The 21,851-nt window shown below is 44.6% G+C and overlaps 1 protein-coding gene across 1 annotated transcript in view; it reads right to left on the reverse strand.

The window, feature by feature from the left end:
• Positions 1–21,851, reverse strand: part of ITGA9 (integrin subunit alpha 9) — a 211,824-nt gene that overhangs the window by 142,774 nt on the left and 47,199 nt on the right. Inside the window, 5 exon segments of the mRNA XM_060280592.1 lie at positions 4,773–4,927; positions 14,141–14,186; positions 15,244–15,334; positions 19,382–19,476; positions 20,990–21,095. Of these exon segments, the coding sequence (XP_060136575.1) occupies positions 4,773–4,927; positions 14,141–14,186; positions 15,244–15,334; positions 19,382–19,476; positions 20,990–21,095 (493 nt within the window).

The raw sequence follows: 21,851 nt of genomic DNA on the forward strand, positions 1-21,851 counted from the left end.
CAGTCTTTTAGAGATTGCTGTTCATGCAAGCGGCAGAACATGCGAGCAACAGACGCATGCAAGCTCACCTGATCTTCTTGTTTAGAGGCTAAAATTCAGGCATAACACTGCTTGCCTTTTCTGTGTTGGACACCCCACCCTGGCTGTACAATACCATCTCTTCTGAGGTACAGCTGGTGCCAACACTGCTTATTTGTGGTACCAACTGAAGAGGCACCTTCTCGGAGGGCTGATATAGTTGAGGCCAACCGCAAATTAACCAAGTGTTTATCTGCTTTGCTATTAAATGTGTGCAGTTTTCATTGTAGTTTTGAAATGTTTGCTTAATGTGCTGTATCATTTCATTGTTTATTGCGTTTCATAGTCTAACCTGCTCTGAGATCATTAATTGCCACTTTCTGCTTGGCTTCTCAAGCAACACTTTAATATGGAATATGGGGGCCAGCCAGAGACTGAACCAAAGTGCCTTGAAGTGCAGGGGTGCTGCAGAAGGTGAAACTTAGGGTGGGGGGGGGAGAAGGATGTAGCAACAGCACACACACACACACACACACACACACACACACAGTTCCACGTACTGCTGCTGCAACTAACTTTGTTTTAGTTGTGAGTTGTTTTCATTCATGTTCATTATAAACAGCCATGAGAGCTGTCAAGGCTGAAAGACCATCTACAAATTCGATTCACAGCACATAAATAAGCAGGAGGATTCCAACTGCCATCATATCAGCTGTCTGTGGGAAGAACTGTGCGATGGAAGACATCTTGAACTGGACTGGACAATGTCATATTCTCTGCTCCTATTTCTGGTGGAAGGGGGAGTACTTTTAGGGTGGGGTTGCTCTCCAAGGCAGCCAGAATCTGTGAAGGCAGAACTACGTAACTATGCTAGCAGAACTAGTGCATCAGCTTGGTTTCCATCTCCTCCCTTCCAATCCCTTTTTCTTCCTGCATTATACTATTTTATTTTATTCTTACTTTTTTCATTCCCCTGCACGCAGAGGCAAACTCTGGCAGATTGAGCAGACAAGACCAATAGTTGGTCCACTGATCAAGGGGGTGGTTTCCGCATGTGCTGTAGAGGGAAGTGAGGGGCAGATGGGGCTCATCAACCTGGGAAGGTAGCCCATATAAGAGAAGGAAAACTCTGATCCTAAATCTCCGTTGCCTTGCAGGATATCTTCAGGCTAAGGAGTGAACCCTACACAAATCTGGAGTGAGATCCGTAAGGTTGTTGGGTGGCACCTTGCACGCCTCCTTCTGGTAACTCCTGCAGCCAAGCTGGTGCCAGATGTATTGCTCTGCTTTCCTTTGGTCCACATCAGTGAGGCTGAGAAGTGGGCTCTTGTTGTCTGGGCAGCACTTTGGTGCTAACAAAGCCGTTTGACTTCACCCCCAGAAGCGCACTCCATTGTCTCTCGAGAGAGAGAGAGAGAGAGAGAGACGGATACTAACAATGCATTTCTTTCATGTTTAAAGCCACCTTGAGCATGGTTTGAACTATGGAAAGGTGGCACACAAATGAAACTGTTTGTATGGCTCTGGGAAGCGGCTAGTGATGTGGAGCATCCCCTCATGAATAATCACATGGGCAATATGACTTTTCTATACTTCAAGCTCAGCTGCCCTGTCATATTGGTAAAATGGATGTCGAACAAGTACAGTGGACCCTCCAGAACTTAATTTGTCCTGGGGGTACACACTTACCCTGAAAAGCCCATATCTGGAGGCGCCGCTTCTGTACATGCGCGAAGCACGCAGAGCGCTTCTGCGAATGCGCGCGCTGCAAAACCCGGAAGTATACACTTCTGGGTTTGCCGCGTTCCTAACTCGAAATTACATTACCCGAAGGTAACGTAACCCGAGGTACCACTGTACCTAGACTTTATTGAAAAACTTGGCTTAAAATATGACTAAACTTTTACGTTAAGCTGGCAGGTGAAGATCAGATCAGTTCAAACCATAATCTGCGAAGACTGAGTTTCTCAAGCATGCCTACATTCATTCAGCCTCACTGATATCTATATCTAATTTTAGCCCACCTGCTATATAGAGCTGGCAATGCTAGAAAGTCACTGTATCTGGTTCTCTCTGAAAGAGAAGTCAATAGGACACACTGCATAGCAACATGCTATTGTTTGCCTGACTGCTTGCTAACGCACGCCCATCTCAGCTATAAATAGACTGGCTAAGATTTTAGCCTTCAACATGTTCCCATAAAGCACATGGAATTTGTACCGTAATTCACAAAATATGCTGCAGAACTAAACAGATAAAAGCAGCCACTAAAACATTCAAGATACTTGCAGCACTATAAAAACAACAACTTTTAAATAGAAAGATTTATGTTTAAACTAACCAGTTAAGAGGCAGGGGCGTACCCAGGATCAAAACTAGGGGGGGGCAAGGCACGGGAGGGGAGGGGCCACAAAGTGGGAACGTGGGCGGGGCTATGGAGAATGATGATGGTGATGATGATGACGCAAGAATAAAAATGAAAATAATAAAAATAACGTATCCTCGCAGCGCCTGGCTCTCCTTCTAGATCCCAGCCCGGCCTCCTCCTCCTCCTCCTCCCTGCCCGGCGCCTTCCTCCTCAAAAGGAAGCCTTTCTGGGGGCGGCGGGTGGCCTTCTCCGCCGACAGAGGCGGCCTGGAAGTGAGCGCTGAGGCAACTCTCTCTTCTCCCTCCGCCAGGGCGTCAGGCTTGGGGCCTCCTCTTCCGTGGGTGCCAGCGATCGCTAAAGATCGCGGCGGCGGCAGCACTCCTGGCGAGCGCGGCGACATCACACCTGGCAGCCGCGGGTGAACCACGCGGTGGAGGGCAGGCGCCCAGGAGCACGGCCGCTGGCAATAACAGACAGCGCTGCAGCGCCGACGGCCCCGCCAGCAAGCCCGGGGCGGAAGCAGCCGCGCTCCCTCCCAGCTCCTGCCGAGCTCCCAAGGAGTGCAGGAGCACTGGCGGCGCACCTGGCAGCCGCAGGTGAAGCATGCAGAGGAGGGAGGCCCAGGGCAGGCGCCCAGGAGCGCGGCCTCTGGCAACCACAGAGACGCCGCAGCGCCGACGGCCCCACCAGCAAGCCCGGGGCGGAAGCAGCCACGCTCCCTCCCAGCTCCTGCCGAGCTCCCAAGGAGCGCGGCAGCGTCAGTGGCGCACCTGGCGGCCGCGGGGAAACCATGCGGTGGAGGGAGGCCGAGGGCAGGCTGTAGCACGGAGCTCGGCCACCTCTCGGGAAGCTGGAGGGCGCAGCGCGGCGGGCGGGAACGCCGAACCCGCGCTCCGCCGGGCTGTGCTCCGCCTCCACCTCTGCCCACCAACCCCGCCGCCCCTGCTTCTAGGTAAGGACAGCTGCCCTCACTTGCCCCGTGCTGGGTACGCCCATGTTAAGAGGAAGATGTGCCATTTTCACACAACCTTAAAGGAAGATTTCAGGGGAATGTTGAAAAACACAAGGCATAAATCCAGGCTTGTTCCAAGAATGCCTTTGGTTTTATGGGGTCTCTTAAGAAGAGCTGGAATAAATCTACTGGTCTTCCGGTTTTCAATAATAATTTAAAAATCATCACACATAAGTAACTCCTCAGAAATTTACCAGAAAAGGCTCTTGCTACTATAAAGGTAAAGGTAAAGGTACCCCTGACCATTAGGTTGAGTCTTGGACGACTCTGGGGTTGTGTGCTCATCTTGCTCTATAGGCCGAGGGAGCCAGTGTTTGTCTGCAGACAGCTTCCGGGTCATGTGGCCAGCATGACTAAGCCGCTTCTTGTGAACCAGAGCAGTGCACGAAAACGCTGTTTACCTTCCCGCCGGAGCAGTACCTATTTATCTACTTGCACTTCGACGTGCTTTTGAACTGCTAGGTGGACAGGAGCTGGGACCGAACAACGGGAGCTCACCCCATCGTGGGGATTCGAACTGCCGACCTTCCGATTGGCAAGCCCTAGGCTCTGTGGTTTAGACCACAGTGCCACCCGCGTCCCAGCTTGCTACTTTAAAATCCCACAAAAACCTTGATCCATGTTGATCTTAGTCTTTGCATTAACTCAGAGCTATTGTATCTAAAGAAATGTGCATGCACACGCAAGCTCATACCAATGACGAACTTAGTTGGTCTCTAAGGTGCTGCTGGAAGGAATTTTTTTATTTTGTTTGGAGAATAAACTGGCAACCATGAAATCCTCAGTTCCAATCTCATCTTTTCCATGAACTCATGGCCTTAGGTAAGCCATTGAGTCTCACTTGCATCTGCAGTTTTGTAATTATACTGTCCTCTCAAAGTTGCTGTAAGGATTACTGACATAACATATGTGAAATATTTAAAACATGCTGTGTGAAGTAACAAGTGGACCCTACAACAAAATGTTGCAGCGTATGCTAGGGCTGTGCATTGGATTTGGAAGTATCATGGGGTGAAGCAGGAAGCCTGGAAGGTATTTTGGGCAAAGCAGAGTGTCTATGAACTGACATGAGTTGAAGTGGAGTCTGTCAAGTGCTTTGTGGCACCACAGCACTAAATACAATAAAGAAAATACAACATACTGTACATTTGTTTGCTGAAAGCAAAATTAATGTCTAAGTTTACAATAACGAAGGCTGGGTGATGAAAGAAGGGACAGCAAACACCAAAAGGTGGAGAAACATCGAGGGGGGGCTGCAATGGGACTGACAGGTCTAGTTTGTGAATTTATGAGGACAGAAACAACATAAATAACATTTTACAAACATCAGTTTAGAAATTATAAACAGCAATGGATGCCAAGATAATAGTTTACCTATCGTTCCTGGAACGTGTTTGCCTCTGAAACTAAAGCAGGCTGTGACATTTAGGCAGTTCACCGGCTGCAAGTCATCGTGGCACTGAGGAGCTGTGATGTCAATGGAAGCTGGCAGGAAAATGGAGATGTCCATAGTAATGACAGGCCTGGATCTTAAAACAACAACAACAACAAAAGTATTATTTTCGTAATAGTTAGTGGAGTGAAATGGCTTCAGAAACTGACCTATGGGTGAGAAGTCTATAGACGTCTACCTCAAGTCACCTTAGGCAAGCCTTCTGTCCCAGCTCCCCATTTGCAACACAAGAATAAAACTACAGAACTACATTGCAGACCGGTTGAAACAATGACTGAGATAATGTACAAACACCCAAAAGCACTATATAAATGCTAACAAGCTTGCGCAAAGCTCCTCTGGAATGTCCTTGTTCACAAAAGCTTCTCTGTGCCTCTTATTTTATCTCAGATTGCCTCTATTCTTTTTTTTTAATATATGGCATGATTTGCATGCAATAACTGTAGTGTTCTGCTGGGTGCTGTTCCGTATGAAGAACCATCAGTGTGGAGTGCCTCCACAAGTGGTTGCAGCAAACTTAACCTTATCATTATCCCTGTCCGTTTGGAAGAAGTCTATTGTGCCGGCATGATTAAATATCTGCAACCATGTATGAGCCTCTTCACACAGCTTCCCATGCAGAATGGTCCCTGCAAAGTTCTGTTTTCTAGATGTTCCTGTACTAAGAATACTAACTTGTTTGGTGTTCTCCTTCCTCAACTGCTAAAGCTTTTGTAAAGTTAGAGAAAAAAGCAGGGCGTGCTCCCTTGTACTGTGTTTTAGGACTGCATTCTTAGAAGTGGCTTTGTAGAGCCATCAGTCACAGCCACCAAACCAGAGGACGTAGTCAACAAAACACAAAAAAGGAGATTGCCCCATAAGAACTGAACCCCCCCCCCCGAACCTCATAGGCAAAGCTGGAATCAAGTCTTCAGAAGTACGATACAAAATTAGAGCAGTCCAGTTTTCAAAATACACAGGATTGTTAACAATTGTAGTTCAAGATACGCAATATTCATATGAACAGCCTTGGTTAATTTGATTCCTGCCAAGCAACAACTAGATCTGGAAGTTCACAAAATTCAATGAAGACCTAATCTGTTTATGGGAAACAGTCCCCAGGGAAAATGATAGCCCCATTAGTACCCAGACCCTGTAATTATCCAGGGATGAGTTTGACATCATTTGACACCACTGTCCCTCCAGAGCATTTAGCAGTCACCACTGCCATTTGAAAAAATCACGTTATGTTTACTAATATTTTCTCATTGTCAGCCGTCTTGGTGGCCTGCTGTGAAGATGAAAAACAGGACATAAATAAGGTAAATATTTTTTTTAAAAAAACAAGTAGCTCAGATATCTCAGTGGGCATCCTGAGCCTTGTGAGAAACCATCAAACCAGCTGCCCCCAAAACTCACACTTTTTTGTACATCAAGACGGTATGAACAGCCGTGTCAAGAAATAGCCATGCCTTCGCAAAAGGACTGTAAATAACAACAATCAAGGTGTGTATCAAAATATAACAGCATCAACTGAGCTCCTCGGAGCAACTTGTTTTGCTGACTTAGAGCTGTCCATGGTTCTGACATATCCAGATTTTAACAAACAAACAAACAAATTGTAACTAGGTAATCTAACAAATAACCTTCTTTAGACACTTCAAACATAATGTGGCCATTCGGCATTTGCTTTGTACTTGTTGAAGAGCAGCACCAGTGCTCTCTGCTATCTTTCTGAGCTGCATTTCTGAAAGTTGCAAAGATTGCTCTTATGACAGTGCACACATACAATTTAACTGGGGGTGGGGGTGGGTGGGTGTTTTAAAAAAAGTCCTTTACCATCCTTAAAATCTCACAAGATTACTTTTAGAAAATGATTTTGTGTGTGTAAGCTGAAATCAAAATCTCTTTCTTTTAAACAGGGCCGAGATGAGCAGTTTAATGCCAACTGAAATATGTATATTGCCAGAAAAAGGGGGGGGGAATAAATGGAATGAATAGAAACTGTTTTGTGTGCGTGTGTGTAAACACACACATACATGTACACACACACACGTAATATGTGTGTGCTGTAAGATCTGTGTAAGGTTTACCAAATGGAATGGAGAATATCTGCCTAACCTCACTTTGACCCAGACTCTGCCCGATCCCTGCTGCCAACAAAACCAGCACCTGCTCCTGTGTCTCTGTGACTGCCTGCCACCACCTGCTGCCACCACCTTTCCTTCCTCGTGGTTCCAGCCAATCTGCTGAAAACTTCACTCAACACCCCTGAGGCCTAGCCATCCACAACAGGACACAGTCATTTCCTGAAGAACACACGTCCAGTAATCCCCACTCCCCACCCCATTCCAGGTTAGGACAGAATTGCAAAAAAGCAATTCTGTATTCATCCTTAATACCAGTGGCTGGGACACACAAGCAGGGAGAACACGGCTGCACTTAGGCACTGCTTGCAGGCTTCCCATCATGGGCATGTGGTTGGGCAGGAAGAGAACAGGATACAGTGGTAGCTCTACTTAGGAATAACTCTACTTACGAATGTTTCTACTTACGAATGGAGCTCCGTCCACCATCTTGGATGCGGTTTAGATAGGATTTTTTCTACTTACGAATTTTTAGATAGGGTTGCTTCTACTTACGAATTTTTTCTCCCAATGCATTCCTATGGGATTCAACTCACAAATTTTTTCGACTTACAAATGTGTGTTCGGAACGCATTAAATTCGTAAGTAGAGGTACCACTGTACCAGACTAGATGGGTTTCTGGTCTGCTCCAGCATGCTTCTACATGTGCTTGTGCTTATTTTTTCAAAGCCCCTCAAAATACTTGTAGACGCAACGCATGCATGTCAATTTCTCTCATCACTTGACAACTTGTAGGTGAATGTGTGGACTTGCTCCCTTGAAAATGATAAAGCTCGACGCAAGGTGAGTTGACATGAAAGCATTGGTTAATCTGTAATGGCTCGTTCAGAAAGTAGTATCTTCTATAGCAGGGGTGAGGAGCTTGAGACATAGAGCCCGAATGCGGGGGGGGGGTCAGGACTCTCTGTCTGGCTCCTTGGACTCTCCTCAGGTCACGGTCACACCTCTTTTTCCCAGGCCACACCTTGCAGTAGCCTTGTTTCCCACACTCCTAGAATGGACTTCCGTGGAACTCTGGTAATGGCTCTTACTTGCCTAAATGGATACAGAGGGATGTCTGAGAGTGCAAAGGAACTAGCCTACCATTCTCCTGCTCACTTTTGCCTCTGGCCTTTGCCTAGCACTGGCCTGTGGCCCTCAGAAGGAAATGCGCCCCTTGGGCTTGCAATGGTTTCCCATTCCTGTTCAGAGAATTCGTCGCCCAAGTTGCGTAAACTGAAGGAAGAGGTTCTTCTACGGTGTGGTGAAAAGGAATGGGTTCAGCGAGGCTCATTGCTGGTCTCCTCCCAGGAAATGTCACTAACATATGAGAGAGCGATTAAAAGAATAGCCTGAGGTGACACAGTGCCTCAGCAAGGGATTTTGCTCAGGAAGGAGGGAAGTCCAGGCAGCTGTTTTGCCTGATGGGGCATAAAGCCCTTTTGCTTCCTTCCTTTTCTCTCCAGCTCCTCATTCCCACCCCCCTCAACTCTTTCACAGAGCACCAAGGGAGACTTGCTTTCCTGTTGGAGGACAAGCAGTCGACTGGGGATTTGGGGAGAGGTTCTGCCACTTCAGGAAATGGCCTTCGTGGTCCCAGAGGCAGGTTCCTGCCCCCAGAAGAATCCCCCTTCTTCCTGAAAGGGGGAAAGAACCTGCAAAGAGGGGAGAAAAATCAACCCAGCTGATCTCCCACTGAGTTGTAAGATGCAACAAGCATATTATGCATCCATGGTTGTCAACAGAGACATGCATGGCTAATTCCTAGCATCATGAACTTAGACTTACAGGCTTCCTTTGAGAACCAAAGCATGATTGTCTCCTGGCTTCCCTCTTGCAAATTATGACCAAAAGCTTTGCATTTCTGCAGCACAAGCCTGACTTGTTGCTAGGGCTGTTGCAAGTTGAAAAAGAGTTCAGTCATATGGCTTTTATGGCCTTGCACTGGTTTTCTGTGCCACATGACGCTGGGGGTTGGTTGTGGGATCAAAGAGCCCATTCATGCACTAAGAACTGCCCAAATTCAGAGTCTGAGTGACAGCTTCACGTTTCCCTAAAACATCATCAGTCCAGTGACCAGGGATAAAAATGGCAGAAATTGTTTTATTTTCAAATTTATTTTCTATGCTATCACACCAAATTGTTCTAATGTTTTGCCGATTGGTTTTCCATAAAATGTATTTGAACTGCTTTATTAGACTGTGGCAACACCCTGCAATGAAGGGCAGGGTGTAAAATTTATAAATAAACAAATACCATCCAAGCATATCTGCTGCATGCCGATAAAGCCATCTGTGAAATCAGAAAGTTGCAGCCAAGTATGGGAAACTTCTGACCTTCCAGAAACTGCTGGACTGCAACTGCCATCATCCCTAGCCATTGGCCATGCTTGCTGCGGCTGATGGGAGTTGTAGTCCAGTACCATCTGAAGGGACAAAAGTTCCCTATATTTGCTCTAGACTCATTTATGGGAAATACAGTGGACTATTGCCTATTGAACCCAAGTGTAGAAGTGGCCTCCATTATATTAGTTCCCATTATTATTATTATTATTATTATTATTATTATTATTATTACCCCACCCATCTGGATGGGTTTCCCCAGCCACTCTGGTTGGCTCCCAACAGAATATTAAAAACACGATCAAACATCAAACATTAAAAACTTCCCTAAACAGGGGTGCCTTCAGATACCATCCTTGTCTTTAAAGATTTCTAGAAAAGAAAATTATCTATTTTCACAAGGTGCTCGTTCCAAGCCTTGCAGAAGAAACTTATTCTTAACCAAGAACCATAATACTGGTTCCTCTGATAGTAAACACAGAATCAGAACCAAAATGTGGCCACGGTGAAGCAAGGGGAAAGGATTAGCATATTTGTGGGAATCTTGAGGTTTCCAAAAGGGCAGTTTGGTATTTTAAAAAATGCCTAAGAGGCTGACTAGCTGTCCATTGCATCCTCAGTAACTATGGAATGCTGAGTGCCAGCTGGAAAAGAAGGCCAGTTATCTCTCCTCCTTGGAAATGGCAGGCAGGCAGGACCCTGAACAAGGGGAGGCAGATTCATTAAGGCAGGGGTGAGCAAACTTTTTCAGCAGGGGACCGGTCCACTGTCCCTCAGACCTTGTGTGGGGCCGGACTATATTTGGGGGGGGGGGTGATGCAAGAGCACCACGAGCCCCGGTAGCTGCTTACCTGTGTCTTGCAAGCAGCAGGGGCTGGTGGTGGCTGCGGCAGAGGGACAATAAGCAGTGCATGAAAGGGCTCCGGAGAAGGGCTGCTTTAAATGGCGGCCGCTCAAGCACTGCTGCTGTTACTGGCACCAACAAAGCCAATAATAATAATAATAATAATAATAATAATAATAATAATAATAATTATTTATTATTTATACCCCGCCCATCTGGCCGGGTTCCCCCAGCCACTCTGGGCGGCTTCCAACAAAACACTAAAATACAGAAATCCATCAAACATTAAAAGCTTCCCTAAACAGGGTTGCCTTGAGATGCCTTCTAAAGGTCTGGTAATTGTTGTTCTCTTTGACCTCTAGTGGGAGGGCATTCCACAGGGTGGGCGCCACTACCGAGAAGGCCCTCTGCCTGGTTCCCTGTAGGCAGGGCGGGGAGAATCCAGGAGGAGGGAGGGAAGAGGCGCCTCTGCCACTGCTGCCACCGCCGTGTGAGGGAGAGGGAGGGAGAGAGAAGGAATGCACATGCTGGCAATCAACGCAACGATTCCTGGACCATCCACGGGCCGGATCCAGAAGGCAATTGGGCCTGATCTGGCCCGCAGGCCTTAGTTTGCCAACCCATGCATTAAGGCCAAACTGTCTGCCTTCAGTCAGATCGTGCCTGCCTGCCATCTTACGTAAAATAAGTCAGAGATGGCTCTGCCTGTCATTGTCATTGGCTCTGGCTCTGGCTCCACCAACAGTTGGGTCTCCTGCCCTACTAGTCCAAATGGGCACCAGTCGCCTTTTAGGAGGAAGGATTTTGCAGCATTTTGTTGCAGATTCCACTTGTGGCTTTCTGTTGCCTGGCTGGACGCATGCTAACCATTATTGTAACTGGTCAGCAGCTTGACACCTGCTACAATATTATGAGAGGGGCTAGTTTTCTCAACCCAGTGCTCATTTCATCTAGCCAATGTAATACCACAGCACCAGAACCTCAGAAGGCAAGCATCCATAACTTATTGTTGTGCTATTATGATAAAGTGCACAATTTAGGGCAATTTCTGGAATTCTCTAAAACCCTCCCCAAACCATATTTTCTATGACGTGCCCTTTTGTCTGCAGGCAGACAGGGAATAGAACAATTAATTTTCTTAGGCTGCTTATTGACCCATATACTAAGCGCAATAAACTGCCCATGGTTTACCAGGCTGATAGTTGCTCACATCAATCAATCAATCATAATAATAATAATAGTAGTAGTAGTAGTATTTGTACCATCCATCTGCTGGCTGGGTATAAATGAGTATGTGCACCCTTTGAGAGTCCCCATCACTCCCCCCAAATCAAAGCAGCTTCACCAAAAGCTTTTAATATCACTTGGCAGAATGCGTGCTGCTTTTGGCAAAGAAACTTTACAGGACTTTTTGAGGGGCGTGTGGGCTGGGGAGGAGGCTTGCGACTTTACCCTAATCTTAATCCAAACAGCAAATGCAGCACACTCCCTGACAGCCGGTAGCTGCAACTCATCAGCCACACCACATGTGTCGCTTGCAATGCACAGATCTCTAAAGAAATAAACAGAGGCTGTTGTGGCGGGTGGATTCTGGTTGCTGCGGGAACCTGCAGAGCCAGTACCGGATCTGCCCTTCACAGAAATGCAGTAAGACACCGAGAAATGGATACAGCAGCATGGATGCCTATAAAGTTAAGGTTTTTGTTACTTCTGGTTTTTCCTAGACCAGCAGTACATGGAGATCCACGTTGCTTGCGTTTTATGAACTTGTCATGGCATATCAAGGTGGCAACGCTTATGTTCCCCCGCCTGAGTGTTGCAACACAAACTTGGTACAGTGGTACCTTGGTTTAAGAACAGCTTAGTTTATGAACAATTTGGATTAAAAATGCTGCAAACCCGGAAGTAGGTGTTTTGGTTTGTGAACTTTGCCTTGGAAGCAGAACATGTTGAGTGTGTTCCATTTGTAAATTGAGTCCCCCGCTGCTTTGGGAAAGCACGCCTTGGTTTAAGAACGCTTTGGTTTAAGAATGGACTTCCGGAACAGATTAAGTTCATAAACGAAGGTACCACTGTATATGGGAAATATCCCAGGAAAGGCAAGTGTCCTTCCCCATAATGTACTCTCCCAAGCACAACACGGGAAGCCAATTGTGCAGACTAGTTGCCCTTGCTGGAACCATCTTCATCATCTGCATTACTACATGCACTGGCAGGTAAAGAAGAGCAGCGATGAAGCAAAATCGGGTAGCAGGTGATGCTGGGGACCCGACTGGAGAGCCACTGCCACTCATAGCTGCCAGCGCTTGGACTAGACAGACCGACGGTCCAACTGCTTGTACAAGGAAGCTTCACAGGTTCTGCTCAAGAAGGCATGGAGAAGGAAAGACAGGGCTGTCTCACAACACAATGGTACACACAACTGGAAAAAAATATTCTGGCACTCTCCATGCCCTATAATACCAAAAGATGGGGGGGGAGGATAGGGAGAGGGAGGATAGGGGGAGGGAAAGAGAGAGAAGCAACTCTCAGCTACCTCCATGGCCATGAAAAGAATTAGCTGGAGGAGGAATGTGGTGGAGCAGAGCAACAATTCAGGTGTAAAAGGCCCTTTTCCAGTACGTTGGAAAATACATTAGTTAGCCAGTGATGCTTCTCATGGGAAGCACACAAGAAGGGCATGGTAGAGGCAGCCACTCCTTGTTTCTTTTCTCCAGCATCTGCCAAAACAGAGGAATACTGCCTCTGAATATGGAGGTTCCATTTCAGCTATTGTGGCTAGGCAAGGGGAGGAAATGGGGAACTGCCTTGAAATATTGTCCATGGCGCAGCTATATAGCAGAAACCATTTCTACATGCCTCCAAAAACATGACATCTGTTTGCAATAGAAAGGTATAAAAAAAGGGAGGAAACCGTAAAACAAGTACAAAGGGGTGCCTAATTGAACGAAGGATGCCCATAATTGTGTTTGTTCTAAGTTGCCTTTTGATTGGTGCTGATATACTAATGAGCAGCCCTATAAAACAGCAAAAGAAAAACCCAGAGCTTCTCATTTTTCCACCATTTATTATCAGACTTCTTTGTTCATTTCATGGGCATGTTACTCCAGCTGTTTCCTCTAACCAGATCATCTACACACCACCTCTCTCTCTCTCTCTCTCTCTCTCTCTCTCTCTCTCTCTCTCTCGAGCCTTTTCAGCAGATCACAACAGTTACAAATCAAAACACCATTGCTATCTTCCCTAATTTTGCAGTCGCAAACTGGCAATTTAACTAAACAATATCATACAATTTCCCAAACAGTTGCACATGCATCTCCTGTAGCAATATAAAGAGAGGAAGTACTGAGGTTGCTCTGATAACCTGCTATGCTCTTTCAACACTTTGCCACTATTTATTGACAACTGCTGACATTGCTGCATCTAAGTGAACAGCACCTAAAATCCTGAGTATCATTCATTCAGTTCTACAGTGCTCTTTAGGAGCTCAAATAAATCAATACTATGGTGCTCCGAGAGCTTAAACAAATCAATGAAAGAGCATTACCAGCACTGCTTCCCTGTCGGCCAGAAGCATAAACAAGGGGAGTTATGACCGTGTGTGAAATGTAGCAATGTAGCATATAGATCTAATGCTCAACAGTATAGCGGTGCTTCGACTGGAGCGATCATGAAAAGAATCCCTCACCAGAGCCAATGCTAAGGACAGTTTAACACCATTTGTAGCTGCTGCGCACACAGTGTTGTTCCCGTACAACCACTTGAGCATACTGTAGAAATATTAACCTGCAGTTGCTGCTATTATTAGTGCTTGGCTGTTTTGCTAATGGGTATAAATACTCGTTATAGCCAATGTCCAAAAAGTAAAAATGGTTGCACATGCAAGACTCAGTGGCAATATCTTCTCAAGATAACCTGGAAGAGGAACAGCAAGAAACTGCAAGATGCACAGAGATTGATTAACCTTATTAACGGGAAGGCGGTAAATTGACCTCACCTTAGAAGAATCACATTGTTTGACATAAAGGCTCCTATCGTCACATCTGGAAATAAGAGAAAACATTTAGAGAAATTTGCACAGGTGCGCAGCATCCACATACAAAACATACTACAGTTGTTAAAAACAAATCTCTCCCCACTTGCAATGTAATATTCCCAGTTAATATATTCTGCCATTAATATCTTGCCTCTCACCTTGGTCTACACATCCAAAAGAAACAGACATAATCAGGGTACCCAGGGGAAAGGATTATTTACTGCTGCTCAGATCTGTTCCAAAGGAAATAATTTAGTCCGACTACATACATACATACAGTGGTACCTCGGTTTAAGTACACGATTGGTTCCGGAAGTATGTACTTAACCTGAAGCGTACTTAACCTGAAGCAAACTTTCCCACTGAAAGTAATGGAAAGTGGATTAATCTGTTCCAGACAGTCCGCGTAGTACTTAAACTGAAGCATACTTAACCTGAAGCGAACTTTCCCATTGAAAGTAATGGAAAGTGGATTAATCTGTTCCAGACGGGTCCGCGGAGTACTCAACCTGAAGCGTACTTAACCCAAAGTATGAGTGTAATTGGTTCTGGAAGTCCGTACTTAACCTGAAGCGAACTTTCCCACTGAAAGTAATGGAAAGTGGATTAATCCGTTCCAGACAGGTCCGTGGAGTACTTAAACTGAAAATACTCAAACCGAAGCGTACTTAAACTGAGGTATGACTGTACATACATACATACATACATACATACATACATACATACATACATATAAATACATACTCTGAAACATGTGGACATTTAAAAAAGAAGAAGAAGGAAACAAAAGGGAATTGGGTATATACACAAAATTGGTCCTTCCTTCCTTTTTCCTTTTATTTCCCAGCTTTCCTCCAAGCTACTCAAGATGGTATACATTGTTTCCCCCCTCCATATTATATCACAACAATCCTGTGAGGTAAGTTAGGCTTAGTTAGCGATATGTACATTCTCCCCTTCATATTTTTTCTATTCCTATGATCTTTTCATTCGTATTATCTATTCTTCCATTCCATTTCATCTGTTTGTTTATATCTTCTTCTTCACCAGTATTACAAACCTACCTGGATAGCCATTTCCATCCATGTCAACTCCTCCGGAAATGGACTGGCCAAACATCTGTAACATTGGGCTTACTCTCCTCCCAGGTATCCTCTGCAATAGACAGCATAGAACTGGAATCAATGGAACCAAGAAAAACATAGCATTGATGTTGCTTACAATCCGTTGGATTCAGTGGCAAAGCTCAATGATTTTCATGGAATGGGAATCCATGAGCTGGGAACCACATGTCCATTCAGGTCTCACTGTTAACCAGGGGAAATTTAAAAAAGAAGAGGGGGGGCATGCAAGGTTTTCCAGCTCTTTTGAATTCTCACACACTGGATCTAATTCACCAAGGTTACACCTCATCTGTTCAAAGCTATTCCTGTTTGAGGCAACATGTAAGCAATGACAGTGGGTATTTTTCAAGAAAAAAGGCTCTATCCACATGCTCCTTAGCACATTGTTCATTCTTCTGAACCACCTGTGTGAGAATTCACCACTATCCGCCCCCCAAAAGTATAATGTGCAATTCTACTAGTGACTCCCTCAGTCAGTTTCAACAGAGTAATATTGAGGGGAAAGAACACCAGATTCCTGCTTTGAGTGGGTGATTTGTGAGATCTCCTAATAAGATTTCAACTCAAGAGCAAGGTCTCCAATCCCTAACAGCACTGTTGGTCCAATACCCATAAGGCAGTTGTCAACTGACCCTCTGCTAGCCCATTTAACAGATGGATAGGTTCATGGAGCCCTTAGCACAGACCATGCAGGAAAACACTGTAAAATACCCCACTGAACACGACACCACTTTTGGAGACGGGGGTGCAATTATTGTCCTGTACTTTCAGTTTAGTGCTAAAGCATCAATCTGGCTGGATGCAAAGCTCCCAGGTGGACAAGCTCTTAATGGGTTAGAAAAAAGAAATAAAATGGGCGGTAATACTGACCGACTGTCAGCTGGGAAATTAATAGAAAACAACGAATATCTAAAAGCTTAAAGGAAAGCACTCTAAAACTTCTTCACTTAAAAAAGTAATGAAGAAAACTTTCCCACTCTTGGACCTGATAACACTAAGGCAACTGAAAGCAGCTGAACTCCTCAAATTACATTTACACAAGAGAATGTGGCTAGGCTTTTGCGGGGGGTCCCTGTTAGGGTGGCAAACCAGGGCTATGGATATCCCACAGACATCTGCAGGCTATTAGGGTATAAAGATTGCAATATAATGCTACACAGCTTTGAGAGCTGAGGACTGAACCAAAGGCCCTGAAACCTAGCTTGATAATATTTATCTAGCATACACATTTATCTGCAAACCAATTAAAAGTGCTTCATCTGTATCCAAATCTTGCTGCAGCAGAGGTAAAACTCAGGCAATCAAAATGAAATGGGGGGGGGGAGTATCTCACTGTAAACAAATGATCATTCTCTTCCAACATAGATTGTATATGTATGTGTGTGTATGTTTTTTAATGCAAGGCATCTGGATGGTTCAGAGTTCCAGTAATAGGACACAAAGCCTTTCGCTCCAAGGTTACTGGTTCAAATAGAGGCCAGGTAGACAGACACTACAAATTAAACATATGAAACAGCTTGATGGATTTGTAGCCAAATGACCTTCAGCCCTCTTCCTTGAGGACAAGGCATAGCACTAAAACATGGCAGAGAGAGAGAGAGAGAGAGAGAGAGAGAGAGAGAGAGAGAGAGAGAGAGAGAGAAGGAAAAGTAATGGAAACTAGCTGGCAAGAGCACATCCTGAAGAAGATCACAAAAGCTGAAGACTAATCTGGTCAGAGACAGCAGTCAACTTCACTGTTTTCTATGATTAAGCTGTCTCCTTCTGAAATGCCTATATTACCTCAAATATGTAAAAATTAAGAAATAACATCTATCTGTCCAAATCTGGACGTCCTCAACCAAAATGCCATTTTGCATTTCAGTCTGTTCAGTAATTTCCCATCTTTTCACTGTGCAGAGAAGAGTCATTCACGTGCCACAATTTATCACTTATAAAAATTATCATAAAAATGATTTCGTTTGCATTTTCTTTAGTAAAAAGTTAATGTATACTTCAAAAAAGTCAGCAAATAGCTGAACTAATCACTCACAGCCTGCTCTAAGCATCTCAAATGCAACCACTGAAACTCTTGACTTAGCATCCTGCACGAGCTCCCGCCCAGCAACAAAACAAAATATTTAGACCAGAACTTTAAAACAGTTGAAAGTTGAAAAAACAAGCCTGATTTCTTTTTGTCTTTGAAAAAGCAAAAACTTGCCACTATCCAGGCTAGAACAAAAAGCTCACTCTGCGGTCTACTGGTGCATTTGTGTCCTAAATCATTGCAGGAGGTAGGGCTGACTAAATCTTTGAAATATACAGTACATTATTAATTCTCCACTGATTGACTCCACTGAAGTCAACAGAAGGTGCCTGGTCCTTCTTTGTTTTTTTTGTTTTTTAAAAAAAACCCAATTTTATTAAGAATATTAGAAAAAGTCTGGTGTTAAGCAGCTTGCAGATTTGGTGCATTTGAAGAAGCATTTATATTTTTCTTATTGGAATACAGTCCCAAAAACACTTTAAGGGGAAACATCCTTCCTAATTTTGTTCTGCTGTTTAGGCAGCAGAACCCAAAGCTGTCCTCCTGATCCACGAGAAAAAATTTCTAAGAGCACATCTACAACTATAAGCTTAATGAACTTAAAACCTGCACAATTGCCCTGGCTAACAACCAAGGAAGAGGGAAATATCAAAGGGTCCAGAGAGCTCAGAGAGCTCTAACAAAGCATCTTTATCACCAAAACAAAACACTACCAGGGAGCATTGGGGGGGAGGGGGGGACAACGACGACGACCCATTACAGTTAAAACTAGTTTCAAGACAACTGAAATTTGTGCTGAATACATTCCCTGAACCTGAACCTGAACCTTTGGGGGCTGCCGAAGACTCATCCCCCGCAAAGTATCATTTCAGTATCCCTGTGATTTTCGTTCTAATGCCTCTTGCTTTTCACCTACAATGTGTGCCCACCCCCGACACTCGACAAACATTGGTGGCATGCAAATGACAACTTCTGCCTCCTGCCTCACATTAATAAGAAATGTTTAAAAAATAAAAAATATTAATAAAAAGTATTAAGCCATCAAATTTCTTCCCATGGCAATGGAATAGACCCATTCCACTCTGCCCCAAGAGACACCTCAAGTATGGCATGAGAGCACCACCACACACATGGCCAAGCATGTAAGGACCACATTTGTGCATTCAGTTGTTCCTCAAAAACAACAGTGTGGGGAGGAGGGGTAGAATCATCTGGATAAGATAATCACATGGCCATCTTTAGGATGTCATTTCTCTGAGGGGAGCGATAGGTGGGGGAAAGTGTGATGAACCCCACAGGACAGCTTCTATTTCTCAAGCATCCTCTCTCTCTCTCTCTCTCTCTCTCTCTCTCTCTCTCTCTCTCTCTCTAGCTGCTAGCTAAAATTACAACGTGATGAGACATTGCAGAGCATGGTCCCTGTTGTGACAATGCTAATGGTGGCAGCCTACCTAAGCAAAAGTACCTCAGGCACAGACATGTGCTGTGTGGACCAACAAATGATATCACATTCGTCACATTAACCATGCAAGAACTCAGCCCCACATTATATAGTTGTTGTCTATCCAGTGGCTGGTTGCTGAAGAAATGATGCTTTTGAATTATGGTGCTGGAGGAGACTCTTGAGAGTCCCATGGACTGCAAGAAGATCAAACCTATCCATTCTGAAGGAAATCAGCCCTGAGTGCTCACTGGAAGGACAGATCCTGAAACTGAGGCTCCAATACTTTGGCCACCTCATGAGAAGAGAAGACTCCCTGGAAAAGACCCTGATGTTGGGAAAGATTGAGGGCACAAGGAGAAGGGGACGACAGAGGACGAGATGGTTGGACAGTGTTCTCGAAGCCACCAACATGAGTCTGACCAAACTGCGGGAGGCAGTGGAAGACAGGAGTGCCGGGTGTGCTCTGGTCCATGGGGTCACGAAGAGTCGGACACAACTAAACGACTAAACAACAACAACATCCAGTGGCATTTATATCTGCCCCAACTCCCCTTATATATCCTGCCATGTTTCTACATAACCTATGGTGTCACTTGCCCAACGCTTACCATAGAATATTGAGGTATGATGCCCCCCATGGATCCATGGTAGATATAGACTGATCCAACGTAGTCATCTTCTTTAGGAGCACCAATGGCAACATCTAGGCAAGACAACGTGAGACAGTGGAAATGGGAAAGAGCCCCTTTCAATTTTTATTTTTTAAGACTCTTGCCGCAACAAACTATCTTCATCATAAAGATGAAAGCCACTCAATCAGCAGCTGCCTGGCTTATAAGGGAAAAAAGTTGCCTCATTTAATGAACTGATTTTAAAATAAAACCCTCAAAATGCATATTTACATTGCTTCTAATAAGAAACATCTGTTTGGGTTCCACAAATAATACCATCCATGCGCAAGGGGAATCACGGTAAGCCTTTGCATGATTTATGTATCTCAAGGGAGAGATCTGGCATTGTACATGAAGCCACCATTGGCACACAGAACACAAGCCACCCACCATGAAGCCACTCCATGGCAGATCCACTGAAAAATCCACTCCTAATGCCAGCTTTCTAAAGCCTTGATATGATGCAAGTTGGGATGGATTGCTCAACTCTAAAGCACTGAGAGGAGTTTGAAAGAAAGCAACACAGATGGGTGGCAGGCAATGTGTCTAGGCCAAGGCCTCCCCCCAAAATGACATTATATCCAGATGAATTATGGCACTGCTGTTTTAAGTAAGTTGTAAGTTGCTCCAAATTGTTTTTAATGCTGGATTTTAAATTTTTGTAACCTACCCTGAGACCTTGGGATGAAGGGAAGCTAATAAATTAAATTAATAAAAATAATAATAATGCTGGAACATCAACACTTTCAAAATTTGCTTATAATTAGAGCTGCTGCAACCTTTAGTCCACAGATAAGCCAGCTAGTTTTAGTTAATTAATAGCAGAAACCAACTTGAAACCAGCAAGGGCAAATTTTAACTGGATTTTGTGAGGCTCGGTGTAATTTTTCCAGACTGTTTTCATTCTGGTGTGTTACTGTAATTGGGAGTATAAAAATGTTGACAACGGACCTTTCTTTCCAACAGCAAGTGCCCTTTGTTTATTAAGGCTGATTTGTAGGTATTTGAATAGGAATAGTTTACTCTGTCAGTAACTTCAGCAACATTCTGAACAACAAGTAACTTCAGTGACACAGTATGGAAAAACCAGTGTGAAACAAATGTAGTTTACTCGCCATTGCATTGGCAGTGAGGATACACAGAGGGAAAGTGCTTTCCTGTTGGAATAAATTTGTCCCACAGATACAATGGCACCCTAAAATAGTAACTTCTCACACTTCCTTGCAGATCCCAGACAGGCACCCCTAGCAGAACTAGGAAAGATCAGAGAACTGACAAGAAGGAGGTAATTGCTTCAACATCCCTTCCATGAAGCACCATAACTGGTAAAATCACTTGCTTGGATTAGAAACTAGATCTGTCAGCCACACACACAAAAAACCTCTCTGGGGGAGAAAGTGTGCCTTCAAAGATGAAGAATTATCTGGGTGGGACGGGTTTGAAGCATACACATTTCTGAAGCACTCCATAGCAGGTCCCTGCCTCAGTGCTCCAGAGAGACCCAGCACCAACCCAGAGCCCAGGTGCAAAAGAAAACACACTGACCTGGGAATCCATCTTCATCCATATCTCCCAGGGAGGCAATACTTTCCCCAAAGTGTGCGTTGTAGGCATTGTCACCATTCAGAACAAGTTGCTCTTCCATGACTCCCTAGCAAACAGGAAATAGGACAGGCTAAGAAAAACAGAGCAAGTGTTGAGAGATGTGCTAGAGCATGCTCATGCACATGTTCACCAGGAAGCATCTGGAGCATGTCCTAACCAAATTTCAAGTTGGCAACGCTAAACCTGGGCATTATATAGAGGAAATGCTGTAAATTGAAAAGGCACTTAATTGCTTCTGAAAAGGAAGCGGCTAGCCAGGATGACAGAGCAACGACCGATTAGTGGCCAACTATAATATTTCAAAAAGAAATCTTAGATAAGTAAAATCATGCACTCGAGACAGTGCAAAAGTTCCAAACAATTGAACAACTAAGCCGGTGAGGTTAATTATGTTCCGTTCCAAAGAATGGCCAAGAAGAACTATTGTAATAGCATAGACTCAGTCTGTGCAGCAAAACTCCCATGTGATAATAATGAGGTCTGCAGCACTTGAGTAAATTAATGTGTTGGAATAATTTGTTAAAACGTTTCGATTGCCTAAAAAAAGTGCTTCCAGGTAATCAGCCAGCAGGTTTTAAACCATTCTTAACAAACTTCTTATAAAAATGGAGCTAGCAAGTGTTGTCTTAGAAGGGCCATTCCCTCCTGTATGAAAAGGACAAGATGCAAAGCCACCAAGGGGTTACATGTGTGGGCTGCGTGTGGAATTATCTGGTTCTTTGGACTTGACTTGCACATTTACCAACAGCATTGGCTCTATGAGCACATTACTGCAGCAATCAGTTCCATCTTTCATAGGGGG

Source organism: Zootoca vivipara, chromosome 12 (genome assembly GCF_963506605.1).
Source record: "Zootoca vivipara chromosome 12, rZooViv1.1, whole genome shotgun sequence".
In the NCBI taxonomy this organism is placed as follows: domain Eukaryota; kingdom Metazoa; phylum Chordata; class Lepidosauria; order Squamata; family Lacertidae; genus Zootoca; species Zootoca vivipara.